The 16832-nt window shown below is 45.6% G+C and overlaps 4 protein-coding genes across 7 annotated transcripts in view; 3 read left to right on the plus strand and 1 right to left on the minus strand.

Annotated features, from left to right (window-relative positions):
- LOC130538561 (trichohyalin-like) overlaps positions 1-16832 on the plus strand; it is a 121946-nt gene that overhangs the window by 39995 nt on the left and 65119 nt on the right. The gene's annotated exons all lie outside the window — the stretch shown is intronic.
- On the plus strand, positions 49-4088 carry asb10 (ankyrin repeat and SOCS box containing 10). 3 transcript variants are annotated; one of them, XM_057056272.1, is made up of 6 exons: positions 49-449; positions 1211-1478; positions 1888-2392; positions 3128-3241; positions 3435-3661; positions 3740-4088. In XM_057056272.1, the coding sequence occupies exons 1-5, from the start codon at positions 122-124 to the stop codon at positions 3618-3620; spliced, it is 1401 nt and encodes a 466-aa protein (XP_056912252.1). In that variant the 5' UTR covers positions 49-121; the 3' UTR covers positions 3621-3661; positions 3740-4088. The 3 variants fall into 3 exon arrangements, with proteins under 3 accessions (XP_056912252.1, XP_056912250.1, XP_056912253.1); XM_057056270.1 differs by having other exon boundaries at positions 3435-4088; XM_057056273.1 differs by lacking the exon at positions 49-449 and adding an exon at positions 488-1078 and having other exon boundaries at positions 3435-4088.
- On the plus strand, positions 5689-8062 carry gbx1 (gastrulation brain homeobox 1). Its single transcript, XM_057056274.1, has 2 exons — positions 5689-6456; positions 7036-8062. The coding sequence occupies exons 1-2, from the start codon at positions 6006-6008 to the stop codon at positions 7548-7550; spliced, it is 966 nt and encodes a 321-aa protein (XP_056912254.1). The 5' UTR covers positions 5689-6005; the 3' UTR covers positions 7551-8062.
- Positions 12089-16832, minus strand: part of agap3 (ArfGAP with GTPase domain, ankyrin repeat and PH domain 3) — a 52869-nt gene continuing 48125 nt past the window's right edge. The window contains 2 exon segments of the mRNA XM_057056257.1: positions 12089-14906; positions 15223-15478. Coding sequence (XP_056912237.1) covers positions 14676-14906; positions 15223-15478 — 487 coding nt within the window. The 3' untranslated portion in view covers positions 12089-14675.

The following is a 16832-nucleotide window of genomic DNA, read 5'->3' on the forward strand; positions in this document are numbered from 1 at the left end:
CAAATATCAAAACAGCTCGGTGAGCCAGCCGTGTTAACAGGCTGCAGGCACAAAGTGGACCTTAGCCAGAGAGGAGGGAACCGACATCCTGCAGATTTCTGTTGACTTGGAGTGGTGCAGCATGTCGCAGGGCAGCTTTGTCTTCACTCCCATGGCCCTGCGCTCCCTTCAGCAGGACGAGGACATGCTGAGGAGGTACGAGTGCAGGAGGCGGCTGGCCTCCCGTCACCTGCCCAGCAGTTATATGCTGAGGAAGGAGGCCAGAGACAGGACGCCGCTCGGGTCCAGCAGGGCCCTGCCAGCAGCTGTGTGTCAGGACGTGGTCGTCCAGAATGCCCTGTACACGGGAAACCTGGAGGCGCTGCAAGAGCTCTTTCCTAGAGGATCCAGAGTGAGCCTCATCATTGAGCCGCAAGGAGGTGACATGCGCTGGGTGGCCACGGGGGAAGGTAGGAGACGTTAGCTTAGCACTGAGATCAGATGGTTGTAAGGCTCCTAGATTGATCATCATGTGTCGACCCTCAGCTGTGATGCAGTTGCAGAGCTAATACACATAACTGAATATTATTGGTTCTCTGAGAGACTCAAGGCCGCCCAAAATAATGAATGAACCAGTCTCGGTACCTTTCTGCATTTATATGAAGCAAAAACTACCCCCACCCCCCCAAAAAAGTAGCTGAATCAGTTGGCCGGACACACGTAACACCTGACGCGCAGAGTCAGCCAAAATATCAGGTAACAGCACACTGAAATAGTCCTGTCCGCACAAACAAGCTGCATAAGAGCTGGTTTCCTTCAGGAGAAACAACCCAGCTTAGAAATCCATTTTACTCCGTTATGGCTTACATGCCTCCAAAGATCAGGTGGCGTAAACCTAAAAAGTACCGCAACGATGTGATAGCCACGGCCAAAGCCACCGGCTGCGTCCAGAGGTTCTGGAATTCTCTGCTTGTGGGGGACGAGCTGACCATTCTCGGTATTGTGGATGACGAGGAGTACGACTACCTCATCGATGCCGTTTACGACACCAGCGACATTGACGAGTGGAAGAGCTTCAGATTTAACTATACGTGCCTGAGTAGGTGCATCCACATTCTGATATTCAATGTAAATTAGGACAGGTCAAGTAAAGCCGAGTCATATATCTGCAAATATGACCTCCCGGTTTGCGTATTTGCTTCAATAGCCGGTGTTTTTGTCCTGCTGTCAGGACTGTGGTCGCTGAGTTATGAGCAGGAGTTGACGACGCCGCTGCACATCACCGCCAGCAGAGGCTTCACCGAGTGCCTGAGGCTCCTGCTGCAGCGAGGGGCCGACGTGGAGCTGGCGCCAGGAGGCGTCGCCGCGCTCCACGAGTCCTGCGAAAACTGCCAACCAGAGTGCACCAAGCTGCTGCTGAGCCACGGCGCCAACGCAAACGCCGTGTCCGAAGATGGCTACATGCCTCTGCATTACTGCGCACACCCCGAGTCTCTGGAGTGAGTAAAAGAGTAAAACCCTTTAACGGGGTTAAAGTTCACATTTTACCCACATGTTGTGAGTATGACATGACATGTGACCCATGGAAACACCACATGAACAAGGGTCCATTTCATATTAAGTCATTCCTGGAAATTTAAGCTCTACATTTAATATCAGAGCAATCACATATAGAAAACGATTGCCTGAGTAGAAGTTAATGTTGGGTGAAAACACTCAAAGTACGTTCAAACCGTATTCAGGTGGTTTATTGGGCTTTGCAGCATGTATTTAAATTACAACGCTGGTATCATTTGGTTTTTTTAAAAAAGGTCATTTGAGTTGCATCCTATTCAAAGTGGGGGTCATGTGACCTGTGTGTCAGACCCATGCCGACTCATCTGCCGCCTTCTCTCTGTGTGGCCGCAGATGTGCCAAGTATCTCCTGCAGTATGGTGCAGCAATCAATGGCCTCTCCGCCGATGAAGGTGACACTCCTCTGCATGCGGCGGCCAGGAACGGCCTTCCGGATCACACCGAGCTCTACCTGCGCTACGGAGCCTCTGTGAATAAGCTGAACGCGGAGGGCCTCACGCCCCTAAATGCCGCATGCTCCCAGCACCAGGAGGTGGGAGACCTCCAACGGTACTTCAAGGTGTGCCAGACTCTGCTGATGGCAGGGGCCGACGTCCACGTGACGGACCAGGACAAGCACAGCCCTTTACACATGTCCTGCAAGAATGCCAATCCAGACATAGTGGATCTGCTGCTGGCCAACGGCGCCTGCGTTAACAACATGGACTACGGTGGCGAAGCTCCCATGCACAACATTCTAAAGGTGGTGTGCTACAAGGTCTCCCATCAGCCTGAGAGAATCGTCCGAGCTCTGCTCAACCACGGTTCCATCCGGGTCTGGCCTGGTGCTCTGCCAATGGTAGGAAAGGTCCTCTCAGAAAGCTGAGAATGCCTTTTATACACACACACAGCCATCACACATATGCTTCTATCTTTGTGAGGACTTTCACAGATATCACACATTACCCAGCTCCCTACCTAAACTCTAACCATCCCTAACACTAACCTATTCTAACCCCAGAATTTAAACTATGACTTAACCCTCAAACAGTTCTCTGAAGTTGTAGGGCCCCACTTTGATAGTAGAATGAGGATTAGAGTACTCAATATGCAGTAAATGTGAGGACACACGCACACACACGCACTGATTTGTAGTGTGCTGTAATGAGCCACTTTGTCATCAAGGTGGCTGGTTGTTGTTTTTTTTTTTATATGATGATTAGCAAGTTTTGCACGTGTAGCACCTTGTGACAAAGAGTCACGCAACATTAAATTGCTCCCTGCAATATTTCAGACTTCACAAGTTCACATTCAAATCATTCCCATTTCATGACACGACGTGAAGTGTTGCACGCTCTGCAGGGAACAGCCTACAACTATCAGTGCAACCACGTGCACCAGACAAAATGCTTGGTTCCTAATTAGGCAAGTGTTAATAGGAGATTAATTAGCACTAATTGCATAATTTCCAGTTAAACCCCTGGAGGGAAGACCAATCTGTTCATTTCACAAGTGTTTAATTACTTTATTTCTTCAGTTCTGTGCAGTCAGAAGCTTGACCTTAAACGGTGATTGTCTGAATTTTTTTTTTCAGGTTCTGAAGCACTGCTCCATGTCTCCACGCACCATCGAGGTTCTTCTGAACGCCTACAGCCGCCTGAAAGTCACAGACACCTGGACCGAGTCGGTGCCGCCAGAGGTTCTCCAGGTGACCCTTTTGGAGACTAAAGCGCTTGATTTTAGGTTTTATGATACAGATATTTCATTTAAATTAATTATTACAAATAACGTGGGCATATTGGCTGGTATTTTGAACTCATCTGGTCATCATGAGAGGTCTTAAATTAAAATGAATGGATTGAGAAAACGTTTCTTACGATTTTGTTGGTTTATCCCACCAGGAACATAAAGAGTTCTATGATTCAGTCTTCTCTCTGGCTCTGACTCCTCGCTCCCTGCAGCACTTGGCTCGCTGCAAACTCAGGGACCTTCTGCAAGGACGGGTTCACAAGGTGGTTCCTAAACTGGGTCTGCCCACCTTCATTAAGAACTACCTGCTCCTGGAGTACCGGGGCTACATCCACTGAATCAGTTGTTCCTGATTAAAATGAAGGGTTGTGTGTCAAATGTAAGAAATAGCAGATACACTCTTCTCCACTACACTTTATCCCTCTAAATATATGTATATATCTTGTAAACTTTTTAGGAGGAGGAAGATTCTGCTTGTTCTGCTGTTTTCGCCCCACATTAACCTTGTTGTCTCGATCAGTGACGTGTTTGGGTTTTGCACCAGCAGAGGGCGCTGTAGACTAGAGTTGGTAAAGTAAGCAGGTATGAAAATGTGTTATTTTTAAAGACTTCTGATTTAATTTTTTCTTTTTTTTAGTTCTGCACTTATTGCACTTGAGGATGCTGTTTTTTTAATCAAATGTAATCAGATGTTATGCATTATTCAGTTTTGATGCGCATATAGATGTGTCCTTTTTCCACGTTTTCCTCAGTGTTTAATTGTTTTTTAAAGTAAATAAATATTAATTATATATAAGTAAACCATACAGCTTTGTTAATAAGCGTATTTATTGCTGTTCCTTGCGTTTTCGTTTTTTCTTTGGTGAAATGTTGACTGAAATACCTTTTTAAAACAATCACATTAAGTCTTTGTTAAATTAAAATCTAAAATTAAAAAAAATGAGATTTAAAAATATATATACCATAATGGGAATCAAAATTACTTCTTTGGGAAGATTTTGCCTGGTTGAGAATTTAATGACGACCAAGCGAGACACGTAATTCATCATTTACATTTAGATTTTTTTTTCTGACTTTATAAACTAAAAAATGTTCTAAAACAGTAGAGACAATAATCTTTTAATGTCTTGCAAAAACAAAAGAAAAAAAAACCCCAATAAAATAATACAATTGTAAAAAAAACAAAAAACTGCTCGTTACCCCTCTAAAAGAAGGCCAATTTTGAATTAATCTAGACTATTCAGATATTTGGATAAAGTCGCCCTGACACCTTCCGGGCATAAAGAAACTTGTGTAACATTAGAATTCCTTCTAAAGAATGACAAAGGAGCAGCGTGTCGAATGGTTTCAATATCAAAGAGGTGCAGCTGAAGTCACACGCAATTATAAGAATTAGCTCGGCCTGGTCCTCCACTGCTAATCAGAATCGGTGGTGATATGTTTATGTCCTTTTGCAATCAGACGAGCCGTTGGAGAGCTCGGGCAAGACTCAATAGGGCTAATCATCATCAGTTCCCATTGCCATTTAAAAGGTGAAATGATCTGCGATTAAGCCACCACTTAAAGAAAAGCCCCTTTTTTTTCTCCACGCATGCATTTTTGATCAGGGGTGATTACAGCTCCCTGGAGGAAGATCTGTGGTTCCTCTCTTTAAAGGGAAAAAGTCTAATGAATGTAGCTGACAGATGAGCTGGGGTGATGGCGGGGAGGGGAGGGGGGGGCATCCAGATAAAACCCCTCAGAGTTCAAACGGATTTTGACTTTGGCCACGTTGCCTCCGCGTCCACACTGCCGTTGACCTCGCATGCACGCCCTTTATCGGCGTCTAACTGCGTCTAATTCTGCGCAGAGGATCACTCTCCGGGGAACAATTGTTGCGGAGCTTCTTTTGTGCCGTCCAGCCCGAACGCATTGTTTTTAACCGCGGAGAAGCAGGACAGAGAGCGCGCAAACATCTGCCTCCCCACCCTCCTGACTGTGATGCCCATCGGCCCTCAATATTCCAACAAAAGCCGCCGTTGTTTTACGCTGTCCCCTTGCATCCAGAGTAATTACTTATCATCAATCAAAATTAATAATAGCTGATTGGGTTGGTGTGGTCAACGATTATAGAAGGGGAAGGGCCGGGACAGTCTCTCACACCGTTTCGCAGTCAATGGTGAAACCTGGCAAAAGAGGAGGAGGGCTGGGGGGGGGGGGGGGGGGGGGGATCCGTCTATTTGGTCTCCACTGGGAAACTACCGCCTCTCAAGACGGCCAAAAAGTCAGGCTGAATAAGGAAATGAAGCGTAATTTGAGGAAGATGGATGAGCCCCCGGGGAAACACCCCCTTTTCATTCCCCTTGTATTGCAGATGATAACCAATGCGCTCTCGCCTCCCTTTTCTCTCCGCGCGCACACACGGCGCTCCGGAGGGGCGGAGGGAGGAGTTGCCGAGAGGGGTGAGGTAGATAGACAGAGGGAGCGTGTGTTTATGCCTTAGTGTGTGACAAATAAGAAGGAGGAAAAGATAGCGGAGGGGCACACAACAAAGCGCCCTGACTGGCCGGAGCACTCAGCGCACGAAGCTGGAAGGAGACGTCCGCTGTGGTGCGGGATGACAACACGACAGAGGATCTACCCTCCATCCACTCTGCCTCTACACTGAAAGTTTTGCGCCTCGTCGACAGTAAAACGGACACTTTGGTTTCAAGTTTGCACCGAATCAAAGCGCGAAAACGAAAATGCAGAGACCAGGTGGCCAAGGGACGGCGTTTTCAATCGATTCGCTGATAGGGACCCCTCAGCCCAGACCGGGACACCTGCTCTACACTGGCTACCCTATGTTCATGCCCTACAGACCTCTGGTGATTCCACAAGCCTTATCCCACTCCCCTCTGTCTTCTGGCATACCTCCACTTGCGCCTTTGGCTTCTTTTGCGGGACGGCTGACTAACACTTTCTGCGCCAGTTTGGGTCAGGGGGTGCCGTCTATGGTGGCGCTCACCACGACCATGCCGAGTTTTTCGGATCCTCCGGACAGCTTTTACCCACCACAAGAACTTCCAGGTCCTCGTTTAAGCGCGGCCGACCCCGGAGCGAGGAGACAGGAAAGTCCGCACACCGACGAGCTCCACAGCCGCGACAAGGGCTCCGAGATGCTCAACTTCTCGGAAACTTTCCAGACAATATCTGGTGAGCTCTACCTCAGTAGTCCTTGGTGAATTGATTCAAATCCAAAACAGCATTGCCTCGTAAATGAAGAGACCCACGCGTAAAATGCGCAAAGCTCTTCTCCGGTTTCCTGCTTCTAAAGATGCTTTCAAATTAAGAGTAGACGTCCCATTTTTAATTGTTTTGTCATTACATAAATCATCATCTGAAAAGAATTTATCAGAAAATGTAACAGGCCTGTTTTTATTCAGAGTTGCTGATGGAACCCTACATTTCCGGATAAATCCTCATTTCCTTGCAGGATAAATGGAAATAACTCTGAAACTTAAAGTTGTTATGACAGTAAAATAAAACTAAGCGTATTCCTACATATGAAAAATGGAGATATCTGGGCTGGGGAAGTTCATCTTAAAGTAAAGTTGTCAAAGACGGCTCAGCTGCACTGAAACATCTTGACGCGCAAATGTTTTAATAAATTAAGAGATATAACTTTTTTTTTCTTAGCTGTTCCATTTTTTTATCAGCTCGGTGCTGTGGGGTTACGACATCCATGCTTTTTAAGTGACTTGAAATCTGTTTTTTCCCCTCCATTTTCTCCAGGTGAGACTAAACTGTACAGCTCAGACGACGAGAAACTGGACCTAAAATCCGCAGACACGGTGTGCAGCGACCGGGAGGACAGCTCCGCGGACAGCGAGAACGAAAGCTTCTCAGACGGGAACAACTGTGGCTCACTGTCCCAAAAGAACAAACTTAAAGGCGGCTCTCAGGAGGCGCTGCCGCCGGGCAGCTCCGCGGGGAAGAGCCGCAGGAGACGAACAGCTTTTACCAGCGAGCAGCTTCTTGAACTGGAGAAGGAGTTTCACTGTAAAAAGTACCTTTCCCTGACTGAACGGTCCCAGATCGCGCACGCACTGAAACTGAGCGAGGTGCAGGTGAAGATCTGGTTTCAGAACCGCAGGGCCAAATGGAAAAGAATCAAGGCCGGCAACGTCAACAACCGCTCAGGAGAACCGGTGAGAAATCCCAAAATCGTGGTGCCCATTCCGGTGCATGTCAACAGGTTTGCTGTGAGGAGTCAGCATCAACAGATAGAGCAAGGAACCAGGCCGTGAACCCAGACGATGAGACGCAAATAGTGCAACACACAGACACACACACACACACACGGAAAGAGAGAGAAACACTTGCAACAACTCAAAGTTCTGCTGATTTGTCGAACGCATGAAGCACAAAAACAAGGATTGGTTGATTTTGTCTGAGCTGAGACCGAGCAGGAGATTTGCCCGCAGACATGTCGTCATTTCTATTTATTGTTGTGTAAATATGTAAATATAAATGGGAAAATGGTATAAATGGGCACTATGAGATGAGATTGTAAAGGCTTTTTTTTAAGTATTTATATGTTGGGCCAAGCTGTTCCCTTCGTGCATGTCCTCATTTGGTGAATTTTGCTTCTTGTGTTTGGTAAAATGCATGTTAAGACGGTTTTTTCCCCCCTATATTTTTTGTTGTTTTGTTGACAATAGAAAGCATCTATTTGTGGAAAAAGGAACCGTTGTGAAGGACTTATGACCAAACAAGGGACACGTGTAAATCATGACCTAATAAATAACTTTATACGGAAGTTGGGATCCAGATTGAATTATTAACGGGGATTTTTGACTGTCAAATTATGTTTTTTATCTATGTTATAATAATATCTACCTGCATCACAATAAGCAATAATTCGCTTAGTTTTTTGGTTGCAAAATTTTCTATTTAATCCCCTATATAATGTTTTATTTTTAATATTGCGTAACAGCTTCATCTTCACACCTTTGCAAGTCAAACCTCCAGCAACATTTAAGCGTTTCACCGATTCTGCTTATTTAACACGAGTCACAAATTATGTTTTTTGACTTTATTTAAATGGAAGCAATGATTGCATGATCCAGATTGAAAATCCAGTTCTACCCCCCCACCGACCCCCTGAGAGCTGCAGCCAAACTCTCAGGGCTCAATTCTTTTTTTTTCTTTTTTCAGAATTGAAAACTAACAGTCGTTAATAAATAATAGCTTAAACTTTAAAATATGTGGTCAAAATGGCAAAATACACGACGAGAAAATTATTTTTTTTGCAAACCTCTATTGATTTTAAGGCATCTTTGTTTTTTATTCCAAAACAGAAATAACTGTGAAGGTCTGTAAGACAATAAGCTAAAGTTTAAATGTTCTTGTGAGTGTATATATATTAATAACTTTAATGTGTTTGCAGAAGTGGCCACATCTTTCTTCTTAATCACCCAAAATTCTAAATAAAACAATTCATTTCTTATATGTTGTCACCCAGGTTTTTAGGTCTGGAGATTAACAGAATTAATTAAAAAAATTACAGAACAGCATTATTGAAATACTACCGACCACAAAAGGGAGAAAAAAGCAAAAATGTCTCAAGACATTTTTAAGCAGAAAGCAAAGGGTCGAGAGCGCCCCCCCCACCAACCCAAATTCAGTTAAATATTTACGATATGATGGGTTATGAGAACTTACTCAGACCAAACAACTATATTATTATCACTTCCAGTGTGTCTTGACCTTCCAGATGAGCAGACGCTTCATTGGCAGCCACGACCACTAAAGTTTATTTCGCCGTCCACCTCAGACTGCAGGACTGTAACACTTGGTTGGGGATTCGAGCGGCGATGACAGGTCCCAGGGAGCAGCGAGGGTTTTTATGATGGTCCGAGGGCTGATGCGGGCGGAGGGTCCATTTCACAACACTGTGCAAGGCTGCTGCGGATATTTCGGGCCCCGTGAGGTGTGTGGCGGAGGCGACGGTAAGGGGGATTTCTCCCAGCTCATCCAGTTCATGATCAAAAATAATGAGGACTTTTGAGAGGGAAAAGTACCAGCTGGGACATCATTGACTACTCAGAACAGGAATCAGCTTGTATATTTTATTAATTTAATTTTTCAGTGACTTCTAAATCTGTTAATGCCTCATGAGGTGTAATTTTAAAGGCCCAAGTCTCAGGACAGTGTGTATGTGTGTATGTGTGTGTGTGTGCCATTCTACTGCTGTCACAAATTAAAATATCAGAAGTTCTCCCCACCATAGACACCAAGACCACTCTCACCACCTGGAGAGAGGGAAAGCGAGGCATGTCATTACCGGCCGTGTGAGCGCTGGCTGCTCGGCGCCGTCTGGAGGCCTGACTTCTTGGGAGGGGCCGGACGGCCGCGGCTACAGTGATGTATGGGCAGATGCATCAAATCGCACAAGATAAACAAGCGATGAGTTTCATCAGGGCCATCACAGCTTTAATTTGGCTGCCTAATGAGTCAGATCTAGCGGCGGAGATAAGAGTTGTCAGAGGCCCGGCTCTAATGAATTTCTTGCCACTTGTAATCAAGGTTGCCTGTCTGAGGGGGGATGATTAATGAAACCCTGGAGGATTCCCTCGGCCCTCAGCCTTCATTACAGCTAATGCATTCTCAGGCAAATTAACAGAGAAATGCAGGCAAAAGCCAGCGGGGAAGAGGAGGGAAAGAGAGAGGGAAGTGGGAAATGGGAGAAAGGGAGAGAGGGATGGCAACTTAGTGTTTATTCAAGACAAAGAAATTGAGAAGCAGATGATGCGGTGGGGTTATGAAGGAGCCAGGGCTGAGACGGGCAGGGATGAGTTGAGGTCCACTGATTAGCCTGAGGTTCAAGGATATGGAAATAAGAAGATTGGGCCGGTCAGAGAGGCAGAGAGCAGGCGGCCACATAGATGTAGAGGGAGCTGAGATTGATGAATGGACGTGGAGGTCTGGTGGGAATGTGGAAGAGGCGAGACGGTCAGACGGCAGCAGTAGAGTGGATTTAATTACTGCTTAAAGAGGTTAAATGGGCGAAGGGATGAAGCAAGAAGAAACAAGGAGCAACAGTAACTTATCCGAAGCACGACAGGCCGACACTGGGAAGAAAAACTGCCCTGGAACAATGTTTATGCTGGGAGTGGGCACATCACTGGCTTAACAGGCTGTTTTGGTGGCCTGTGGCCAAGCCGTTCCTACATTTTACGGAAATATGGATTTAATGTTTGCAAATACGGTCTCATCAGGTGTTTGTGTAGCCATCCATCAGCCTCAGACCCACCTCTGCAATCTATGAGGCAATTTGTCTGAGGAGAGGTGGGCGGCGGAGGGCCCTCCTCGGTGTTTAGCAGGACTTGATGAAATATCAAAACACACAGCAGTGCGGGAAAGCACTTCAGCCTCACCACAACAAACACAGGAAGGGCGCGGGACACCGGAACAAATCGCGTGAAAGGTGATCGCTGTAGGATTTCTCAGGTGATGTGGGTTTTGGTGAATATAAGATGCCTGCACATCTTTGATATTTGGTTCAAGTCTCTCCCTCTGGTCGACCTCTAACCACATCATGTGGTGAGAACAGAAACTAAAGTGTTCTGCCTGAACTTTGCAGATTCCAAAACTTCCAAAAGACAACTGCAGGAATATCTTACTGACAAATGTTATAAATGAAAAGGGACAGTTTCCGATAGTCCGTAGTTGATGTTGGAAGAAGTATAACAGACACTATCTGTTGATAGTGAACTAAAAAAGAATAAAATCACCTCTTCTTCTCATACAATGACACAATCTGATGGCATCGCCTCCCTTGCAAGAGCAATAGCTCCCTTAAGGGACAGCTTACGGAACAGGTCTGCCCCTGGATGGCTCTGACCTGCAGGTCGCCTTTCAGACAAACCCTGACCAGCAGAAGCACTAATGCAGATATAGAGCTGTTCGTGAGATCAGAAGATAGACGGACAGACAGACAGACAGACAGACAGAAGTACGATTTCAGCTACTGATTACTAAAATAAACCCTTTAAAAAGGCATTGCAGTTATATGAGTAATTACGGTTGGAAAGGGACATGTAATTTGTGCCCATCAACTGGGGCACGTAGCGTTTTGGTGCCATGAATAAACGGCACCTGCTGCGTGTACTTTAACAGTTAATGTTTCATTAGTCGTGTCACAGGAAACTGTCAAGTCTGTGCAGCAGCGACAAGCTAATGTGATGCAGACAAGATGCAGATGGTCGACTAATAATCAAGTGATTGGTGTTTTTGTTGTGAGGCGACAGTTGATTTGAAGTTTGTTGGCGGGGTGTGAGGCCACGTTGTCCCTCACAGGTGTAGCGTTATTTAATGATTACGGGTTAAGGGCAGGCAGTCGAGGAATCTGATTAAGAGATGAGGCGTTGCGCCGTGAGCCGTGCTTTGTGTCGTCGCGTCAATCCATTCCCCAAGGAGGAACAGGAACCTCCAAACAGAATCCAGGTGGTAAAGGTCAGATAATGGCTGCCAGCCGAGAGAGGAAGAGGATGAAGATATGGTGAGACAAGATTAGCAGGAAATAAGAAGTGGATTAGTTATGGTTTGACTCCTCGGAACACTGAAACCATTCACTTTCCCCTGTGGCGTTGTGCTGCCTGACACTAAGCCCGGCTCTTTATCTTAATCCTCTTTCAGCGACTGTTGGGTAGGGGGGGCTCACAAGCAGGAAGTGGAAAGGCGTCTGTCCTCACGGCAGGCCCGGTTGTCTTGGTTACAATAGCAGGAGGAAGTTTGAACCTAAATTGGAACACGCGAGGCTAAAAGACCACATACCAAGGTGTCGATCTCCCCACGCTCGGGGAAAGCTACATCACTTTATTCGAGTGTTTATTAATAGGTCAACAGTCAGCCAAGCATCCAAGCATTCCACATGTTACTCTTTAGCTTCACTTCACGTTCCCAACGTAAAGAAATTACAATAAGAAACTGAACTTCAACAAAAAAAAACAAACAAACAAACAAATGGATATTTACATACTGCATTATAAATATGTCAAATGTACATCATTATACACAAGTACCAAAGATGGTTCGTTAACGTTGAGACCAAACAGAAGTACCTTAAAAATAAGCCTGGAACAAACAAAACAACATATTCAAATATGGTTCGTGGGTCAAAAACAAGCTGCTGACCTCAAACCAGCCTGGTTCTCTGTAAGGATGCCGTCTTTAGATAAACTCAGTACTACTATATACACTTCAGGTTGTGTTAGGGGAGGAAAGAAGGCAGGTTTCTATGCTTTTATCCACATCTACATATATGTATGATAGGTTTATTCACACTACACAGACCTCTGGGGTCTCCTTAGACACTGAAATGTACTTATTGAAATGAGTCAAGTAAAAATCAGATATAAGGCCAGGTATCACCGTACAGTACACGTAAATATGAAGGTATCTGGGTGCATTTGTGGTAAGTCTTTCAGAAAAAAATCAGGGACATTTTCAGAAGAGTCTTCTGCCTTGAGACAAGAAGATAAACTCACACTCTCATGCTAACAATACAGATGAAACCTTTAACAGGGATTTTAAATTCTATTCGTCCACCATGTAAATCCTACATAAAATGACAGGAATCGAAGCATAAAGGGTTCTTTTTGGAACCACCAAAAGAAGCCTACATTTAAAAGGAGGTGTGGGAACTTGGTGTTTAGAGGATTACATCCGCACTGAGGCGTCAGGGTGAAACCAATTACAGACGGTTCTGGGGGAGGGGGTTCACAAGGTTCTACTGAATGTATGTAATGTTAAATAAAAACAGTCGGTACCTATTGAGATAGGTATGGATCAGTTCTCTGCAAATATCAAACGATACCTCTTCAAAACCATCATCTTGTTCCGCTTCTCTTGACCACAAACCCATTCCATCTGCACTCCGAGACCAGAAATGAGGAGAACGGTCACGACCATGTACCAAAATATTCACTTGCTCTGTAAACAAACATCCTGTCTTAGCAAACCAAAGAAACCAAGACAGTAGAAAACTCTAAAATGGCAGTTCAGTAAATGCAAGTATGGATATCCTACCTATTTACTGTACATGAGCCGGTGCACCACGTTTGAGGAATACTCCACATTTCTGTCGCTTCAGCAAGAATTAGAACTAACCCGGCTTCCGTCTGTGAATGCGATGGCTCATTTTAAGCCCTTCCTGCTCTCGGATAGATTCTCAGGAGTTTAAGGAAAAGCTTTTCTTCTCTACTCATCATCCATGCCTAATTTCTTTATAAGGAACACACTGAAGGAACTAGATGGACTTTTTTTTTTACAGATGTCTGTACAAAACAGCATCACATCCTGGACAGTTTTAAAACAGAAATGCCCGATCACACTGGAAGCATGCAGGTACACGGGGATGTATGGAGGTACGCACACACACACATTACGAAAAAATAATAAAATTAGTGGAGCAGTTCTACAGCATTTGGTTGCAGGAACTAAAGGGATCTTCCAATATGCGATCTGATCTCGCAAATTTGTGTCAAACAATTACACAGACAATCCAAAAATTACTCCAACAAAGACTTGGTAATGGTACAATTTCACTGTCACAATCTGGATCTTGAATCTGAATGAATTCTGATTGAAGAGGCTCGCTTACAAAAGCGTCCGTCTGGATGGTCATAAAACATTAAGCCCCTTAATCCCTTTATAGTTGGGGACACTTGCTGCAGGATCGTGATGCGGGTGACAAAGGGAATAACTCACTCTCCTTTCAAAGGAATTCAGCAATCAACTCCTTTATGATGAGCTGAACCCATTTTCCTGTGAATTAAGTATCTAAATCATTTGGACTCTTCAGCTATAATTGCTTTGCCTTTGTATATGAATAATATGTCAAGAATTTGATGGCTGTGTGGAAGGCATACATCATTAGTGGAGCTGTAACAACCACTGATACACGTCAGGGAAGATTTAGCTCCTTTCCCACGTCACTGTTGTAAAACTATTCTTCACAGTTTTATGTCATCGTGCACAGACTGGGGGATGTTTCTCACTCACGTTTGTCATAAAACCAGATCACGAAAGGGGGAAGACGTAAAAACAAACATTCAAGCATTGACAAAATGCTTCTCGTACTGTAGGCATGAAGTCATTTGTTTGGTTGTTGCTAAAGAGCATAAAGTATAAAGCTGATCGTGAGCCTTTCCGACCCAAACTACGAATTTATCAAACCAAATAAAAAAAATTATATATAAAAACACATTTACAATGCCTGAACCCAAAATGCCCACATGTTCCTGTCTAATAAGGAGGACGAAACCACTCTGCTGAGGTCGCTCCATTGCTTCTGGTTCAGGCCAACAGGGTTAAACACAGGAGGATCTACGGGAAGAGACTGGTGGTTTCAGGCTGTCCTCCGGTCCTCACATGATGCTGATGCTGCGGTTCAGCTCACACTGGGCGTTGTTGTTGTTGATGTTGGGATTGGCGTTGCGCAGGCTCACATTGGGCGTGGGCGCCGACGTGGCGCTGCTTGAGTCGTTGGGGCAGCCGTGCTGGACCAAGATGTCCGCGCACTCCTGGCTGCCCGCCCGCCGGGCGTAGGACAGCGGCGTCTGGCCACGGGCGTCCCGACTCTTCACGTCCACCCCATACTGCGGGGAAAAATACGAGGTACCCGAACCAGAGAATAGGTGAGACTTTTCATACTTTATACAGTTAGTAAGTGGAAAAGATGGCCGTATATAGTGTGCTAGCACTTTTCTGCTAAGAACATAGTTTCTATTATTATAATCAAAGGTTGTAAACTCAGTTTAAGGACTTTAACACAGCGTTCATTGTCATGTCTTGAAATCGATGGTATCTAAATTTTAAGTACTTCCCATTTTATTGAGGTAACGAGTTTTAAATTAAAAATAGAAAACAGCAACATGACTGTTGAAATATTCGAAATATTCGAACCAAACTCACCCAGATGAGCAGCTGGGTGATGACCACGTTGGCCATGGCGCAGGACAGGTGCAGAGCGGTGCGTCCGTCCCCGTCCCCGTAGGTCTCATTAACCTCTTCCTTGGTGCCGTGTGCCAGCAGCAGCACCACCAACCTCAGGTCATCCTCCACCACCGCCCGGAGCAGCTGCTGCCCCAGAGGTACGTCGGACTGGGGCAGCCCCACCAGGAAAAGCTTCTGCTCGTACTTGGCCCGGATCCAACGCTCCTTCTCCTCCCTGGAGAGAAGCAAATGACCGGCACGTCGGGGTCAGGCGGGGCCGAGCGCGATGCAAACACGCCACGAGCAAATTAGCACCCGAGCTGAAGAACTTCCAAAGCATAACTCATGATTCCGAGGCAGGTATTTGGAATGTGGTGAAGGCAGCGTGCAAACACACGAGGGAAATATTACCGTAATTGGCCTAAGAGACTTTGTGATGTAAAGTGACATTTCGAGATGATCGAATCCCCTGAAATGCACTTCACAGTGGGAAATAATACAGTGAGATTGGCTGCAGGGATGAGAGAATGCCAAAGGGTATGACGCTCTGGGCAATATTCAACTTTCTAGTGATTATGATGACAAGACTGTTAGAGACTGGCCAGCTTTCTAAAGGTTACACATCCCGAACAGCATGTCTGCCGCAGACAATACGGGGAAGATGGGGATGTGTTTTTATCAGCGCTGTCGGCTGTCACTCTGAACCGGTGAATCCCCTTCCACAAAAGAGGCGCCGTGTCTCCAAGTGCCGGGCTCCCTTGGGGTGTCCGGGCCCAGAGTCAGATCGATGCGGCTGAATGGCAGCCAGAGCGGGACGGTGGGACGCCGGGCTCCTTCGCGCCAGCCCGCAGCGGTGAATAGACACTGAGGCAAGGCCCCGTCCTCTATCGCCAGGCAGAATTCTATCTACTGCTCTCCATCTTGACCCCCGTTTCATTCCCCCCCCCATACAAACTCTCCAAATAAGAAGAAGGGGGGAAAAAAAATCAATATCAATAAGTGAATGACTGAGCATGCCCAGAGTGCCAGTAACCCCGTGACCCCGTCAGCCGCAGCGATAAGAGGAGCAGAAAGGGGCTGTTGTTTGGATTTGTGGGTGAGTGACAGAAAGGAGAAGGTTTGTACAGACAAGTTGAAGGCGACGCTGGCTAGAGTGACAAGGCCCTCATGGGAGTCGCTATCAGCAGGATGAAGCTTGGCAGCAGGTCCAAACTGACAATCTCAATTCACTTTGAATCCATTTCAATACACTCACGACACTGACAAACGGAGAACAAATTCATTTAACAACATCGAGCTTTTGAATGAAGCTTTGGATGTTACAGAGGAGCATTCTTTTAAATGTAAGGAAACACAGCTTTACTAATCAGAAAAAAACAACTTCTTTTGTCTCTTTTTGGCACTGACTGAACAGAAAACCAGGGTACACACAGCAGGGACTATTTTCTGCTGCGGATGAGTAGCAGTTTGACTAAAATAAACCCCAGTATCCTTGTTCAAGGTCTGTGTACAGAGATCAGTTCAGGTTGCTGACCTAGAAAAGGATTTCCACTTGTAGCCCGTGGCCTCGAATCTAGTTATCTCACTGT

Source organism: Takifugu flavidus, chromosome 15 (genome assembly GCF_003711565.1).
Source record: "Takifugu flavidus isolate HTHZ2018 chromosome 15, ASM371156v2, whole genome shotgun sequence".
Taxonomy (NCBI): domain Eukaryota; kingdom Metazoa; phylum Chordata; class Actinopteri; order Tetraodontiformes; family Tetraodontidae; genus Takifugu; species Takifugu flavidus.

Coding starts and splice junctions, on each gene's coding strand:
- gbx1 (XM_057056274.1), top strand. CDS start 6,006: ATGCAGAGACCAGGTGGCCAAGGGACGGCGTTTTCAATCGATTCGCTG. Junction 6,457..7,035: donor AACTTTCCAGACAATATCTG/GTGAGCTCTACC, acceptor CATTTTCTCCAG/GTGAGACTAAACTGTACAGC.
- asb10 (XM_057056270.1), top strand. CDS start 122: ATGTCGCAGGGCAGCTTTGTCTTCACTCCCATGGCCCTGCGCTCCCTT. Junction 450..1,210: donor CTGGGTGGCCACGGGGGAAG/GTAGGAGACGTT, acceptor TCCTGCTGTCAG/GACTGTGGTCGCTGAGTTAT. Junction 3,242..3,434: donor TGCCGCCAGAGGTTCTCCAG/GTGACCCTTTTG, acceptor TTATCCCACCAG/GAACATAAAGAGTTCTATGA.